General features: G+C 42.5%; 1 protein-coding gene across 3 annotated transcripts in view; it reads left to right on the forward strand.

Annotated features, from left to right (window-relative positions):
- Positions 1–385: 385 nt before the first annotated feature.
- PTER (phosphotriesterase related) overlaps positions 386–17,271 on the forward strand; it is a 71,424-nt gene continuing 54,538 nt past the window's right edge. The window contains exon 1 of one of the 3 annotated variants that reach the window (XM_060659246.3): positions 386–507. Coding sequence is in view for 1 of the 3 variants with exons in the window: in XM_060659243.3 (XP_060515226.3) it covers positions 15,280–15,282 (3 nt within the window). In the remaining 2 variants the exon portion in view is untranslated. Of the gene's footprint in view, positions 508–15,055; positions 15,283–17,271 lie in introns of those variants that run through there. The other 2 variants (XM_060659244.3, XM_060659243.3) reach the window with 2 other exon arrangements.

Below are 17,271 nucleotides of genomic sequence, written 5' to 3' on the forward strand. Positions count from 1 at the left end.
AAAATGCAGCTGCTTCCTTTCCCCTTGGGGAATCTAGCCCCTAATTCTTTCGACTCAGCTGAACTCGAGGGAGACAAGAAACCTCTCCTTCCAGGATATTTGGGGGGGGGGGGGGTATCTACAATAGACTCTCACGCAGAGAAAGTAGGCTTCCAGTGCGGCAGCTGAACAGATCCTGCAGCTACCAGCCTACTGCCCGCTTCAAGGTTAGGACAGGCAGCCGACAGGAGTGAACCCGGACTTGGACGGGCGGCGGGCGGGGCGGGTCCTGGGCCCGCGGGGCGTGACCTAGGGCCGGGTAGGGCGTGGCAAGAGCCACAGGGCGTGACCTAGGGCCGAGTGGGGCGTGGCCGGGACCCGCGGAACGCTGCCCTGGGACCTGGGGGCGGGGAGAAGACTAGCCCCGAGCGTGAAGCGGGAGGGGAGTGGGGAGACCTTAAAGGCCCTGCACGCTGGCCCCGCCGAGGGTCCCGGGGGCGAAGGCGGCGCGCAGCGAGCGGAGGGAAGGTGCGCGGGAGCCGGGGCGGGGGCGTGGGGGCTGTGAGCCGGGTAGGAAGGGTGGGGTGAGCAGGGGAGCCTTTCGTGTTCGTCCCTGCGGGGAGTCCCGGCGATGGTCCCCCTGGGGGAGAGAGGTTGAAAGCAATCCGCGCTTTGGCGAGCTGCTGCCTTTCTCCAGATGCGCTGCAAAGACGCGCGGATCGTGAGGCTGCGCGAGGCCTAGGAGGCTGGTCTGTGTTGGAAGTGGGTGGTTGGTTACCCCAAAGTCTAAAGTGCAGCGAAGCCTGGCTTGAAACCCGAAGCCGAGAGTCCCACGAGGAGCGAGGCCCCGGGGGGCCCCGCGTGGCTCCAGCCCAGTGTTGCTGGACAGAAATGCTGCAGGAGTTGTCGTCGGGCCGTTGGGCTGGGGGGGTGGGGGTGCGGAGGGGTGGGGGCTTCTCTAACATGCTGGTTTTCCTTTCCTGAGCTTTGAAATCATACCTCTAAGCCTTGAGCCTCAGCCTTGCCCTTTATTTTACCGTCTCATGGTTCTTCTGTTGTAAAGATATTCCAAACACACATGGGTGCGCCTCCTCTACAGATAAGAGCGCGGTGTTTACAGGCGCAACGTTGTGATATTTGTGGAGGCGCCTCGGGTTGCAGGGACACCTCCGAACCTCCGAGGGGGACACATTTACAGAGGAGAGCTTCCGCCTTGTGTAAAAACGTGTCCATTCGCCCTCAAATCACTGCCACACTGGAGGAAAACGACAAGCGTTTGCTCCTATCCTAAAGGACCTTCGCAGTCATTGTCAAATAGAATGAGCGTCAGTGAGAGAAGCGAGCTAACACTTCTGACACCGACTTGGCCAGTTGCGTCTTGTTTTGCATAGACAGCAGGGGTGTTCAGCAGTTATCCTAAAGGCCTGATGTAATTCCGGAAATAATGAACCCCTTTTTAAAAAGAAATCTCAGCACGCTGCAAAGAAAAAGGGATCGGACAGCTTGCCGTGGAGAGCAAGGCAGCAACTTAATTTCAGAAAACAGGAGAATTGGAACACAAAATTCACAGCGCGCTGCTCTATGAAATTAGGCTTTCCATGTGTGGAGGCTGGATGTTGCTTTATTCTTATGGAAGTTACAAAAATGTATGTAGTATAGATTGGGGCATGCATTTTTATTGCAAAATGCAAATGCATGCAAAATGCATTTTATTCCCATTCCTGGATCTTAGAATCGGAAGAGGAATGCCCACGCCTATGTTTTTCAACATTAGTGAAAGCTAATCACCAGGGGTCTTCTTCGAGCTCTGTGCCCTAGAAGTTCACACTTTACACTGCTCCTTGAGGTGTTCTCGTGATACTGAAGAGGAAGTTAAGGCATAGGGGTGAGGCCACACTGCTGGAAAGTTTAGGGGGAAAAAACCCATGTCTTTCTAACTCAAAACCTGTGCTCCTACCACTGAGCCCCCGTGTACTTTGTTTTTCACAAGTATGCCCCCTGTCCAACAGGAACTAAAGATACGCGGGTAGAGGGGGCTATAAGACAAGTTGCTGGTTTAACGTACTCAGGACCCGTGAGTGGAATCTCATTCTATTTCCGATTCCAGCTCTGTGACTTTGCACAAGTTACTTATCTTTTCTAGGCACATGAAAGTAATTGATCTCTAGGTCTCTGCTAGATCGAAAAACCTATAGATTTGTGAAAATAATATTCTGTTTTTGCCACTTAATGATATTTTTGGTCACACTGGGTGTTGGAATTACAGGGCGGTCAGGAAGGGTTGGTTTATTCATTCAATAAATGTGCGTTGTGTAGCTGGACACGTACTGGGGCTGCTGCAATACAGAACAGGACAGATGAGGATTCTAGCCTCCAGGGGTATATATTCTGGTTAGAGGCAGGGAGACCTGAGCAAACAAAGAAGGAACTAACAAACAAATTAATTAACCAACAGCTACAAGTTGTGAACAGAGGGCTGTGATAAAGGAAAATGGAGCAGAGAGGTGGGTGGGGCACTTTAGATGTGGTGGTGAAAAGGAGTCCTCACCAAGGCCTGCTGGTTTGGAAGGATGCGAAGGACCTAGTGAAGTTCCTTCCTTGCAGTGGGACCTGCTTGGGCAAAGGAGCCATGAAAGGACTTGGCATGTTCTGGAAATGACCAGAACGTCTTTGTGATGGTGATTGGTTCAAGATGAAGTCGGAGAGACAGGGTGGGACCAGGTCATGCAGGGCTTTGTGCAGCCTGGTAAGGTCTCTAGATGTTCATCTCACAGCAACGGGAAGCCACTGAAGGGTTGTGGGCAGGGGAGTGATGTGAAGGTGGCTATGATGCAGCCCAAGTGAAAGGCAGAGGTAGCTCAGGCTGGGGTGGCAGTAAGAGTATTTATTGATTTTGAGAGAGAGAGGGAGGAGGAGGAGGAGGAGGAGGAGGAGGAGAAACAGAGGGAGAGAGAGAATCCCAAGCAGTCTTCATGCTGTCAGTGCAGAGCCCCACACGGGGCTCGATCTCATGAATTTCGAGATCATGACCTGAACCGAAATCAAGAGTTAGACGCTTAACCAACTGAGCCACCCAGCTGCCCCCTGACAAACATATTTAAAATCACATGCTAACACCCCTCGAACACCCTGGCATTCCCATCCTCCTGTTCCCTTTAGTTTTCCCGCATACAACTTATTCCCATATGACATATTACACATTTTGTTTATAAATTATTTACTCCTTCCTATAAGAATGTCAACCACTTGAGGGCAGGGTGTGCATGTTTTATTTATGGCTGTTTCTCTAGCACCTGATGCTGTGCCTTGTGCAAAGTGGGCCCTTGATCCATTTGTTGTAAGAATGGATGTGATAAATGCTTTGGATTTTGATTCTGTAGAGCTTGCTGATGAATGGGATATGATAGCGAAAGATAAGGAGAAACGAAGGATGAGTCTCAAGATGCTGGCTCAGAAACTGGGCAGATGTGGATGTTAATTAATAAGGAGAAGGCTAGAGAAAGAACAAATTGGGAATTGGGGGAGGGGAGATGGAAAGTTCCATTTGGTACATATTAAATCTGTGGTGTGTGGATTAGTTACCTATTACTACATCTAAAAAATTACCCTAAAATTTAGCAGAGCAAAACAACAGACATTCATTGCCTCAGGTTCTGTGGGTCGGAAATTTGCGCACAGCATAGCTGGGGAGGTTCCGGCTCAGGGTCTTTCATAACGTTCCAGTCAATCTTTCAGCCAGGGCTGTGGTCATGTCAAGGTTTGACTGGAGCTGTGAGATATGCTTCTTAGCTTCTTCCATGGCTGTTGACAGATTTCAGTTGGCTGTTGGCCAGAAAGTTCAGTTCCTTGCCACATGGACCTCTCCATAGGGCTACTCATGATGTGGCTTCCCCCAGGGCAAACGTTCGAAGAGGGAAAGAGAACCCAAGATGGAAGCCAGTCTTCTTCTTTTAGAACCTGATCTCAGAAGTAGCATCCCATCACTTCTGCTGTGTGCTGTTGATCACACAGATCAACTCTGGTGCAGTGTCAGGGGTGGGGGTGGTGGGGACAACACAGGGGTGCGAATACTAAGAGGGGTGGGGTTGTTGGGTGTCATTGTAGTATCTGCCTCCTACAGGGTCTATCAGCTGTCTAAGGGGAAATGTCATATAGGCTGGTGGGTATATTATGCTGTAGCTCACAGGAGAGATCTGGGCCACAGATAATTATTGGGGAATCATTGGAAATGTGTCACAGGATCCAGGGAGAGAATAAAGGTGGAGAAGGGAAGAGGATCCTGGACCCAGTATCGAAGAGCCCAATGCTTAATGGTTAGTAGAGTAGCTGCCAGCAAAGGAGGATGGCCAGCACAGCGTGTATTCTGGGGGTGACTTAAGGGAAAGATAGGTTTGACTGGACAAGTTTCCCCTTCCCTGTGAAGGGCAGAAAATAGTTTGAATATGGCGGAAATGAAAAGAATTTCTGAAACAGTGCAACTTAATACAGTTGAAATGTGAGTAGTTAAACGTTGACCCAGATAGAAACAGAGAAAAGAACATTTGTTTATTTTAAAGTTTATTTATGTAACTTTGCGGGTGAGGGGCACACCGAGAGAGAATCTCAAGCAGACTCTGCACTCAGCACAGAGCTTGACGAGGGGCTTGAACCCATGAACCGTGAGATCGTGACCTGTGCTGAAATCAAGTCGGCTGTTTAACCGATCAAACCACCCAAGCGCCCTGGGATGGAATATTTAGAGTTTTGAGAAATCTATGGTTGCATCCTCAGTGCCCTGGCTGGGATTATAGTTGGTAGAGAGCCCCTGTGTAAAGATTTTAGAGGTTGAAGAGAAAAGAATGAGGGCTGTAACATAGGTGGAGCTACTGGCCTTGGAAAAGGCCTACCCTTACTTCCATATGTTCTATAGCATTACTGTATCAGGAGTCTTTCTCCTCAAATGTCTTAAATACCCCAGTGAGCCATACAATGACAATGGGAAAATTAATTCCTGATTCAGTGGTGTCCTGCTCATAGCCCTACGAACTTCACTGTTAATAGAAGGACTGAAGATGGTTGTTGTACATGTTTTTCACACACCAAATGTGGCCTCGTGCTTCTCTTTTCTTTAGCTGCTCTTTAGGGTGTATTTTCAGTAATCCATGTTTTTCTAAAAACACTGTCATTAAAAAAAAAAAAAATAACCTCTCATTCATAGACATCCTCCCTCACTTCAAAATAATAAATAAATAAATAAATAAATAAATAAATAAAATAAAGAAGATGGAGAAAAATAAAATACCTGCTCCCACCTGGCCACCTGGCATAAGCTGGCTCTGTGGTTCTGTCTGTTCACGAAGGCAGTATCTGCCTGAATACAGATGCCTCTGCCTCATGGCAGTCGTTGAGTGTTATCCATTTCTCTGTCCCCTTCCAGTGAGGTATGGCCATGTGACTTGCTTTGGCCAATGCAATGTGAGTGGAGGGAAATGTCACTTCCAGGTAGATGCTTTAAGAGCCAGCGAGAAGTCTGTCACCCTTTCTTTCCCTCTGCCGGAGTGACCACCAATTTTCTAGATAGTGGCTGTTCTGTCAGCTTGGCTCATGAAATAAGGGCAGTGAGCAGAGCCCCCCGTCAACCTCTGTTAGCCATAGAGAGAGCTAGAAGTAAGCTTTTGTTGTGTTTAGGCCTCAAGATTTGGAGGTGTGTTTGTTACCATAGCATAACCTTGCCTATCCTGACTAATGTCCTCGGGTAAGGTCTGATCCATGTGCCTCCAGGAATTACTGATTTCCAGTTTACCAGATACAGTGGGAGCCTAAGAGAGAAGGCACCCTGGAAGTCTTGCTGTTGTGACTCATGTTCCCCTTACTGTTGGTAAACAGCAGTTTACCATAACGCTCAATTCAGCTTGTTTCCATGTGGAAACGCTTGTTTCCATAACGCTCAACTCAGCTTCGAGATTTTAATCAAAGGGGGAAAAATGGCATTTAGGTGTTCAATCATACCCTGTAAGGGCAGCTATTGTTAAAGTATAAAGTACATAAAGGCTCAATGTCCAGAGGAATTAAGGCTCTCATTTTTATTTTGAAAAACACTACACACACACACACACACACACACATATACATATTATTTTTTTTAATTGTCAGCTCACTTCCAAGTTTTCCAACACAGAGAAATGTTCATAGGTTCAATGTTAAGAGATAATTCTTCCCAAATGTCGGTATCCGCGGATGCATTTCAAAAATGATTTTGTCACCACAGGACATTGGAAATGCCTCATCCATAAGTGTTTTTTAAGGCAGCTTCGATGAATATTTAAGTATGGTTTCCTGGGTATCTTACTTTTGCGCTAAAAGCATCAGACCTGGGTTTTGCTCTCACTGTCCTGGAGGCAGTGTGTTCTCACTTTTACTCTGAGTTAAGCAGAAGTGAATCAGGGAGCGTTTTGCTTTGGGCAGAGCCATGCGGTGCTCCTAGGGATGTTGGCTATAAATCCATTCTCCCTAGAGGTTAACAATCAAAGTTCTCCCCCTCTCTTACTCAGACGAGTGATATGATGATGATAAATTGCTTGGACATGACTGCCCCAAGCACTAGTGTGATGAATTATGTTGTTGAGGGCATGACCACAGATTCTCCATTGTCAGTATGCCACATTGAATATTGGCAGTATTCATAAATAGCCTCCTGCCGATTTTGGTCACCGCTTTGCATATTAAATTTGCTGTTTTCACAGGTCATGGTTCTTCGTTCTTAATCAACTCTGTCTTTCCCTGAATTCACTTAACTAATCAACCTTTTGTTTTTCTGTTCTCTACTCGCTAAACCGATGGGGCGTTCTCAGAGTTGTGTTCAGTAAACATCGAGTCTTTGTTCACAGAAACTGTTAAAATAGTAATTGTTAGTCCTTTTCACTAAATCTAGAGTAATAACAGCTTATCTTGCAGTGGCTTAATTGGGTCATTATTTAGTGTTTGAAAAGCACTTTGAGGAGAATATTGGTAAATACTGTTGTTAATTTGATGTTTCCTTGTAAATTAATGTTTCCTTGTAAATTCGGGTGAAAGTCCACTGCACCCGAAAAGTCCTCGGTATTACTATGTACCAACAAGGATTTCTTAGTACTGCTTACTGTTTTCAACATTATATATCTACTGATTTTTGAAAAATTTTAAATATTGTCATAAATTCCTAAAGTTATCATGTTTACACTGTCCCATTTCTACGTGTGTCATCTACTATATTCATTACACATCTGAAAAGTGAAATGTTATGAGTCGTGCTCTCTAAAGTTTGGAGGAAATAGAAAGCCCAACCCCCAGTGCAGAGGTATGTCACGTGCTATCTTCTACATAATCTGTGTGTAGTATCTGATTAACTTTTCAGCAAGCTGACCTATTATACCCTGACAAATAACTGAGGTAAATAACGCTGAGTCCATATACTGAGCTATCACCTGATTGTCATTAAACTTTGTCGAAAAGGGTTAGATTGAATCACACGTGCCCGGCCAGCCCTTTGAACAAATTTTCTGCTCACTCTAGCCCCAGATTCCCCGGGTGTAGCTAAAGGCCACTCTGTAGCTTGGATTAGGCAACCTCAATACTGACGGTATTACTTTGCTAGGGTTGCGATAGCTAAGTAGCACCAGCTGGGTGACCTAGACAACAGATATTTACTTGCTGGCAATTCCGGAAGCTACAAGCCCAAGATCAAGGTGTTGGTAGATTTGGTCTCTTATGAGGCATCTCTTGGCTTGTAGATGGCCACCCGTCCCTATGTCCTCCCTTGGTCTTCTCTTTGTTTATGTTGTCTGTGTCCTAATTTCTGCTCGTAAGTATATAAAATGGTCATGTTGAATTAGGACCCACCCCCAAAACCCCATTTTAATGTAATTACCTCCATAAAGGCCCTATGTCCAAATCCAGTTACATTCTGAGGTTAAGACTCCAACATATAAAGGTGGGCGGAGGGGGGGGCGGGGCGGCACTATTCAGCCCATACTCCTGAACTATAATAATGATCTGTGGAAACTACCAGTTTTGGAGTTATTTTCGTTGCTTATCAAATCTGAGCAGACAGCTGATGACTACAAGCGTTTGGAGGTCTACTCAGTATAGGAACTTCTTCACGTTACTTGGAGGAGGGCTTTATGCTTGTGACTAAAACAATGAAGTAATTTGATAAACATTGTAGCAACATTAAGTGAGTTCTGTATACTTTATTAAGATGCTAACCTTAAAGTGTACATAATTAAGTATACCTTGCCATCTGAACTACCACCGGCCAAATATTTGTTATAACAACTCGCCAATATTTTTACCCAGAATTTCCTCTCTGAACCAAAAACTTGGCTATGATTAGTCCACATTCTTGTATCATCAAAAAGGGCAACAGGATGTAGAGAACACGGTGGTCCCAGCTCAGATCTCCCCCCTAGAGGGGAACATCTTGCCCTCATGTTGTTAAACGTGTCGAGCATTTTTGCCTTCGTGTTATCGGCTGAAAACATCTAAGAAAGCAGGAGAGTTTCTAAGGAGAGATGATGAGCCTAAGAAGCTAGAAAAGCTCTTACATTTGAAAAAAAATATTGGGAACATGAAAGTATCAAATACCTCAATCTGTTACCTGCCTGCCTCTAGTATGGGTACTATAGCTGTTTCTGGAAAGCTTTACAATGTTCCTTCAGAATAGAATAATAGTGTTTTTGTAATCCCCAAAAATGTCTTTTGTAGTTAATTAATAGCCAGAAATCCTTAGAGGATTGTTATATAGAGCTCTAAGAGTATGTTAGTAATATTTGGGATAATTGGTTGGTAGTTTTGAATGAGCTGCGGAACATGACTTTTCCCCTTAAAAACTGTTTTCATTAGAATTTATTGTTGAAATTGGGTGATGGATACCTAGAGGTCCATTATACTGTTCTCTCCACATTTGCAAGCTTTTGAAAATGCTCGTATTAAAAAGTTGAACTGAGGGGCGCCTGGGTGGCGCAGTCGGTGAAGCGTCCGACTTCAGCCAGGTCACGATCTCGCGGTCCGTGAGTTCGAGCCCCGCGTCGGGCTCTGGGCTGACGGCTCGGAGCCTGGAGCCTGTTTCCGATTCTGTGTCTCCCTCTCTCTCTGCCCCTCCCCCGTTCATGCTCTGTGTCTCTCTGTCCCAAAAATAAATAAAAAACGTTGAAAAAAAAAAAAAAAAAAAGTTGAACTGAAATGATTTTTTTCTTAAAAAAAGACATGAATGAAATATATAGCCTCCTGCAATGCACCCATCATGGGCTCAGGGGCAAATTACATTTGAATAATGAAGTATGAGTGCATATGTAAGACACTACATGTGTGAGTGGAAGGGGTTTTTTTTACTACCGATCTTTCCGTAGAAAAGTATTGTTGAGACCCTTATCTAGGAAAGGTTGTGAGAGTGTCTTTCTTAGTTGTGACCTAGATTATTTGACACATGTTTTTATTTATCACTCCCTGGAGTATGGCATATCTGTCATTTCATGAGTCAATGCCTTTCTACCAGTCATGGAGCTGCCCCGGCCGCATTTTCTCCCAGTTGAGTCTTTTAGCTTCAGACACTTTCCACCTGTAGCTATACAAATCCATTTAACACGGGAATTCAAGAAGAGGGTGCTAGCTTCCAATGTCCCATGCCTGGCGAATACCTTTTGCCCAATACTTTCTATAAAAATGTCCTCTACTCCTGCAAGACGGGTGTTCACAGATTGCCGCTAGGCAAGAAAAGATCTCTGCTGAATGTACTTTGAGGAAAGTTACTCCAAAGCCCCGTCTCCAGCCTGTTGCTGCCACTGCCCATCCAAGTCCCCCCCAGCTTCCACAGGGAGGATTAGGGACTGTCCCGGACCTCTCTTGTGAGTCTCACATTCCTGCATAACTCGAAGGCCCAACATTGCTTTGAATTTGCCCCATTCTCATTCAGAGAAGTTCATCTTCAAGGTGTTCCTCTTTGTCTTGTGTAAATATTTTGAAGCAGCTTAGTGTATAAGAAGTAAGGAACCTGCTGTTTTGAGCACTTGCATTACTGAGCCTTTGACCTTAAAGACATATTTGATCTGGTGGGTGTGCGGGGAGAGGAGGGGTCCTGCAAACCAGACGGCAGTGCTCCCTTTGGACATAATTCATTCCTCCCAGGCATTATTATTATTATTATTGTTACTTTTGCTTTCTGTTTATGAGTGGATTTCAGTAGAAAGCTCAAAATATTTCAAGCTAAGAGAGCCACGTTTAAAATGATCCCTGTGAAGATTTTACATAGTTCTCTATATTGTCTATTGAATTTCATTTAATTGTTAGATTTAAAATATATAAAAGAACATATACAGCTTCTAGCATTAGGGATACTTCATGGACCTTTGCTACTCCTTATTCCTGCCACAGTAAAGTCAAAAGGATTAGTTTCTAAATTCCGTTGCTTTTTGATAGACCAAATCAGAATTGTAAAAGGTTTTTTAATATAGAATTTTCACAATGCATTATGTAGGGATGGTTTAGTTTCTTGTGAACCTGTCTTCACTTCTTTATGTTTATCTCTGCATTAGTAATACCTTGGCTAAAATAAATATTCATTAACTATTCTTATTTAATGTAATGATTTTATACCATTAGCAGAAAGGAACGTTTCTTTATATGTTGTTTCTATATAAAGAACAATGTATTAAATTTCAGAGTTTTCTCTACTAAAATTGGAAAGCTTACTCAGTAGCTACACCATGTCTGAGCCATAATGCCCCAATTTATATTCTTGACACCATGTATCATATTTATATTTTTAAATCAACCTCATTTAAAATAATGTCAACAATTATAGGACCAAGAAAAAGGTCTAAGAGTGAAAAGTGGATGATAGCCTTCCCTGCCTAATTAGAAGTCATGATTGGGGCACCAGAATAGCTCAGTGGGTTGGGCTTCTCACTCTCGATTTCAGTTCAGGTCATGATCTCATGATTCATGGGATCAAGCCCCACATCAGGCTCTGCACTGACAGATCAGAGCCTGCTTGGGATTGTTTGTCACCCTCTCTCTCTCTCTGCCCCTCCCCAGCTCACCTGTGCATGTTCTCTCTCACTCTTTCTCTCAAAATTAAATAAATGAACAGAGAAAAAAGTCACGATGATATTTCTGATGAATTAGGAGGATGTTACCCCCAGAACAGAAGTTAGTTCTTTGATAGGCCCAAGAAAAGAAATGTGTTACAAGACACTGTAGAGATATATGCCTTTTAATTTTCACAAACTCAGCATAATATTCATCAGAATGAATGAATTCATCATTCATTAATATTTATCAAGTTTGTCAAATTTGATTCATTCTCCTATCATTTTTAAAGCATGTTTGCTATGCCCAGGTACTACGTTTTCTAATTACTTAATATATTTTTTTAAAGTAACCCACTTTTTTGCTTTACCCTTATCCGAAACAATAATCTCCATAAAGTCAGAGGCTTGCAACATTAATTCTTTTTTCTAAAACACATTAAAATAAACAAATATGTGTTTAAAACATTGTTTTAATTTTTTTTAATGTCTTATTTATTTTTGAGAAAGAGAGACAGAGTGCAAGCAGGGGAGGGCCAGAAAGACAGGGAGGTACAGAATCTAAAGCAGGATCCAGGCTCCGAGCTGTCAGCACAGAGCCCAATGCGGGGCTCAAACCCACGAACCATGAGATCAAGACCTGAGCCGAAGTCAGACACTTAACCAACTGAGCCACCCAGGCACCCTTCTAAAACACATCAAAATAAACAAATATGGGGGCGCCTGGGTGGCTCAGTCGGTTAAGCGGCCGACTTCGGCTCAGGTCATGATCTCGCGATCAGTAGGTTCGAGCCCCGCGTTGGGCTCTGTGCTGACAGCTCAGAGCCTGGAGCCTGTTTCGGATTCTGTGTCTCCCTCTCTCTGACCCTCCCCTGTTCATGCCCTGTCTCTCTCTGTCTCAAAAATAAATAAACGTTAAAAAAAATTAAAAAAATAAAATAAAATAAACAAATATGTGTTTAAAAGACCTTAAATGCCCATATATCACCTAAAATTGGTTTGAACCACCAGTGGGATATATATCACACCTTCTGAAAACACTGACAAAACCAAGCAGATTATTGACTTTTTTACTTATCTCGCTGTCCATGAGGAAATAAAATAATCATTGGCTGTGAAGTTGGCACAAAACAATTTTCAGAATAGTCTCCGTACTTGTATTGTGATAATTAGAAAATGTGCACACTGTATATGTATGTGTGTATATATGTGTGTGTGTGTGTGTGTGTGTGTGTATATATATATATATATATATAAATGCACATATATACACATGTACATAGGTAGGTAATGGATCATTTTAGCTGTTATTTGGGAAATAGCCAAGAGTTTTCAAGTGCTTAGATACTGAGCATCATTTATTTGAGGCTAACAGAGCCAGCATTATTTGATCCTGGCGTCTCTATTGTACTGTTAGTCATAAGCATTATAAAGAGTGATAATTTAAAAAGTAATAATCTGACTTGTGAGGTATGTTTATTTCATTCTTCTGTCCATAATAATCTGAAGTTTATAGTAAAGTAAATGCTGTAATGTGGTTAGAGGGTGGTTCAGAAAAAGAATTAGAAAGATATCAATAGGTTCCTCATTTGTCGTATAGAAATGTTCTGCCTGATTTTCGACTATATAAATATCCCCATTTATCTAATGTCTAAACAAGGTGAAGTCATGGGGAGCCACTGCACAAGTTCTTTACAGGTCATTTACTGCCTTTTTGCCTAGAATCGTGGAATTTGTGTCTGGAAGGAACTTTGGAGATCATCTTGTTTAACTCCTTTGTTTTATCTGGAAGAAAACTGAGGCTCACGTACTACATTCGCCCAAAGACACACGTTGATCCTATCAACTTTTTGAAACATCTGTGTGCTTCGTCAAGCTCTAGCATTTCTTCCTATTGAGGAGATAGTGATATGTTCATAAGAGCATTCTGTTGCATTCTTACATTTCTGAAATATAGCAGCGGAGCATTAATATTTGGTGGTACTCTAGATATTTAATAGCTACTGACTATTGCTTGTGTCAAATAAAAGATGAACTCTATTGAACATTATCAGGAATGTTTTCTGTTGCCTTTAATACATTTGAGTGAGAAAGGAAAATGACGACATTTTCCTAAACAGTGTCAAGATATCTTTTACAAAATAAGTAAGATTTGTGTTCTTAAGGGGAGTACCTTCGGATTCAAACATCCCATTCTTGATTCTTGATTTTTACTCTGTATGTCTAATAACCAAGCAAATAATAAGAAAAACTGGTAATCGGGTAATAAAAGTAAATTCTGATATGAATTCATAATGGCAGATGTTCCTGGGAAGAATGAGCCAGAAGAGTTTAATTATGTAGGATGCCTAACCAAGAGCCCAAGGAAGAATCGGGTAGCAGGTGCCCGTAGACTTTACCTATGAAAATTAAAAATAACTTCTGAAGGAAGGACAGCTAATTTTGTTTATGTAATACGTTTATATTGCTCTACAGCTTGTTGGTAAAAGTAGTTTTGAGCACTCAGAGAGCAATCTTTCCCCTCGTCGTCTTCCAATTAAAAAAGCAGTATTACTTCTTTTCGGATACTGAGCCAGTGAGTAGCTCCAAGATCTCCCAGGCCCACACAATTTAAGAAAAGGGAAATTAGCAACCCTTCCCCTTCAGAATGCTGTGATCTACCAGAACAAGAAGGCAAAGCAGGTCTTTAATAATACAAGAGACATTGCCAGTTGTTAATTCCTCCGCTGTTAATGCCATGGGAGCACACGTATTCCCAATCTGCTGCCCATGTGCTCAGACCCACAGCACAGTGTGTTCCTTCCAGCCATGTTAATTTATGCATCCGTCCATCCTCAGCGCTTATCGGATGCCTGCTCTGGGCCAGTCAGGGTGCCGAATGCTGGCTGTGACGTTGTTCTCACTCACACACCAAGCGGAGAGGATTCCTTGAGACTTACGATCATCTGTTTGCAATTCTCCTGTGGTGTCCCCAGACAGTACCAGATGATTAGAAGACCCTCAAGTGAACACAATAGGCTGCCAGTCTTGCAGCATGTGCCATTCGTCACTGACACAACCTAGTCATTTAGCCCTGTGGCTTCAACCCAAGGAGAGTAGTAGGGGCTGGGCAGTGCTTTTCCGAGTAGGAGTTTCCTTTTGCTGGCCCTTGGTCTGATGCTTCGGAGACCGTCTCTGCTTATTCTCTTAGCAGTAAAGAACAAGGTCCAGCTTCCATTCTGTCCACCCAGCGGGGGAGATGTGTGCAGAGGAGATGCTTCCTGTCCGAAACCTGTTCCCGCTTCCTCTGGCCAGGAAGCCGTGGCTCTGGCCGTGGCCGCTACTGGTGTCTTCAGTGGCCTGCCTTCTCCGCAGGCTTAGTGAATGCAGAATGAAGACGCCAGCCTGACTCTTAGGAGCCCTGATAACGTGCACTCCATTTCTGTCACGCAGCCCTCATGTTCAGTCTGTTTAACCCTTTATAATTATCAACCGTTTCCCTTGAGGAACACCTTGTGTGGTTTGTTCTCACCGTCTACTTAAATGCCGGTTACCAGAGTACTTTGGAGCCTATGAATTGCATTGAGCTCTATGCTCTATAGAACTTGTTGCGAACCTGATTAAACAGTAAACTCCTTGAAGACAGGGACTAGGGCTGTTTCTTTCTGTATCACAGAGAGGGACTGACCCAACTGATTACCACTGTTTGAGTCCTGAACAAACAAACACAAAGAAAACCCAAACAAAACCCGTCCATGGTGTGCGAGGGCGTCTGTTCAATTCAGGGTTTTGTTGCAAACCTCAGTGCAAAATGCATGCACTTTATTGCTGAGCATTGCCTTTTTTTTTTTTTTAAGCTTTCCTACCACAATTAATCTTATATGGTAATGCAGTGACAATGAGATGATTTCTCCAGAGAATCTATGCTAATACTATTAAAATGCTCTTACCATGTCAAAATGATTGCAGTGGAAGGCACGTGGGGACCGTGCTTATGTGATTATGATATTATAGCGATGGGCGATTACCATAGGAAACTACTAATTCAACCCTGCAGGGACTTGCATTATGAAGCCATTATAACATGAGATTATAATGACACAATAACTCGGATGCACACTCGTGATGTGAAAACTAAAAGCTAATTTGAATGCGAGTAGTATTTCCATTAAATTGTAATTAAACACCGAAAGCCATGCTTGTTTAAATTTAAGACGGAGACCTCCAATCCAGAAAAGGAAACTGTGGGTAAAGGACGCACGCCAGGCACGAGCTGACGATGGTGAGAAACCCTTCCCAATTCTGCCCTTTACTTAGTGGTATGGAAACTCACAACAAAGTGGCCTCCCCAGACTTCTTCTGTCTGTGCTGGCTCCCATTACCCGAAACCGAAAATGATTAGAAGCCCCTAATCATTACCCTAAGAGGACTTAGCCTCTCTGGGTAATTTCTTTCAGGTTATTCTCTATGCAAAGTATATACATTTTCTTCTAGAAAAAAAACTGTATTATGCAATGCTTTTAAAACCTACTTCTTAATTCTTCCTATCCCTCTCAGAGTCCAGGAGAATCCAGTTGCCAAATTTTTGTCTGTCTTTTAAAGGTCAGCTCAAGATGGATGATTTTACATGTCAGGAAACTTATATTTGACTATTAGGGAATAGTATTTGGTGGGGTTTATGCCATGCCATCTATCAGGTACAGGGTGATTCGGTAGTAAAATTTTCTGATTCTGTTAGAAACACTAGGTAGTCTGTTAACACTTCTCTCTGTTAGGGAAGACTGGTGCATTTCAGAAGCCAAACATTTCTCGTTTATTCTCCACTGATAATCACTATCTGGCTTAGGTCAACATAAAGATAGATTATAAAAAGTAAGAGCTACTGCACTTGTTAGATATACACCTGCATTAGCGTGTTCAGATGTTATAAGGACGCACAACAGCTAATATATACTCCCTCCTAATTATGACTAAAAGTGGTTATTACTCCTTGGTTTAAATATAGTGAAGATGATTTTTTGTTAATAAGCATTTCTTTTGCACTTAGATATGCTGTATGCTTTAGAGTTATTTTTATTACTACTTATTGCAACAGCCAATTTAAGCAGGGAAGTCTAAATTACTCGAGTCCTTATTTTTATAATTAGGAAGAGGAAAGTGCAGTGCAATTAAATGGCCTGCTTGATGGTATCCAGTCAGCAGTGGGGTTGGGATAGGATTTTCTGGTCCCAGATAATTGTAGCTTCTTCCTTGGGCCATTGAGTGATGTTACCTCTGAATAGTACTCCCACGTTAATGGATACCAGGATAACTTAATGTGATGTTTATAGCAAATATCTCCATGGTTAAAGGAAAGAAACACTTGCCTGTCAATTTGGGGAACTGGGTTCTATCTGGGGCTGTCTGGCCTTCAGGAGATGGAGCAGTCAGTGTTTGCACCTAAAAATGAAGTCATTGAATTAAATGATCTGCATGGTCCCTTTCTGCTCAAAAATTCTGAGATCAAATAGCATTGAACAGTCACTGAAATTTACATATGTTAATTATTTTTAAATATTATTATTTTAAGTAATATTTAATAAAATATTGATTTCACTTATTTTAAAACTATTAACCTAAATTCAAAACCATACCTTATTTAGATGCATTTCATAATTCAATGTGTTTTAGCAGATCTATAATTTGATTTAAAACTGCCTTTTTTATTTAGGGAATTTATTATATTTAGTAAAGCTACAGATGTAAGTCTATCCAAGGAGAAGATTAAAATTATAGTCCTTTGGTACACTGGCAATATTGGTAAAATATGTCAGAACTACAGTGAAATGAAATGTATAAGTATATAAATATATAAATGCTTTGTGGGAATTCTTAGGAAGCAGGTAATAGTGATGAGTAAGATTCCAAATTAAAATATAGTGCTGGGGCACCTGGGTGGCTCAGTCACTTGAGCGTCTGACCTCGGCTCAGGTCATGAACTCACAGTTTGTGGGTTCAAGCCCCACATCAGGCTCTGTGCTGACAGTTTAGAGCCTAGGGCCTGCTTCAGATTCTCTGTCTCCTTCTCTTTCTGCCCCTCTCCCACTCCCTCTCTCTCTCTCTCTCTCAAAAATAAATAAACATTAAAAAATAAAGTAAAATAAAAATAAAATACATTATTGGCTAGATAAACCTTCCTAAATCTTTTAGGGTACCTTATTTTTATGGGGGAAAATACATAAGCAATTACATTCCCTTTATGTTTCAATACATATATGTGACTAAGGATTGG

Source organism: Panthera onca, chromosome B4, assembly GCF_046562875.1.
Source record: "Panthera onca isolate mPanOnc1 chromosome B4, mPanOnc1 haplotype 2, whole genome shotgun sequence".
Classification (NCBI taxonomy): domain Eukaryota; kingdom Metazoa; phylum Chordata; class Mammalia; order Carnivora; family Felidae; genus Panthera; species Panthera onca.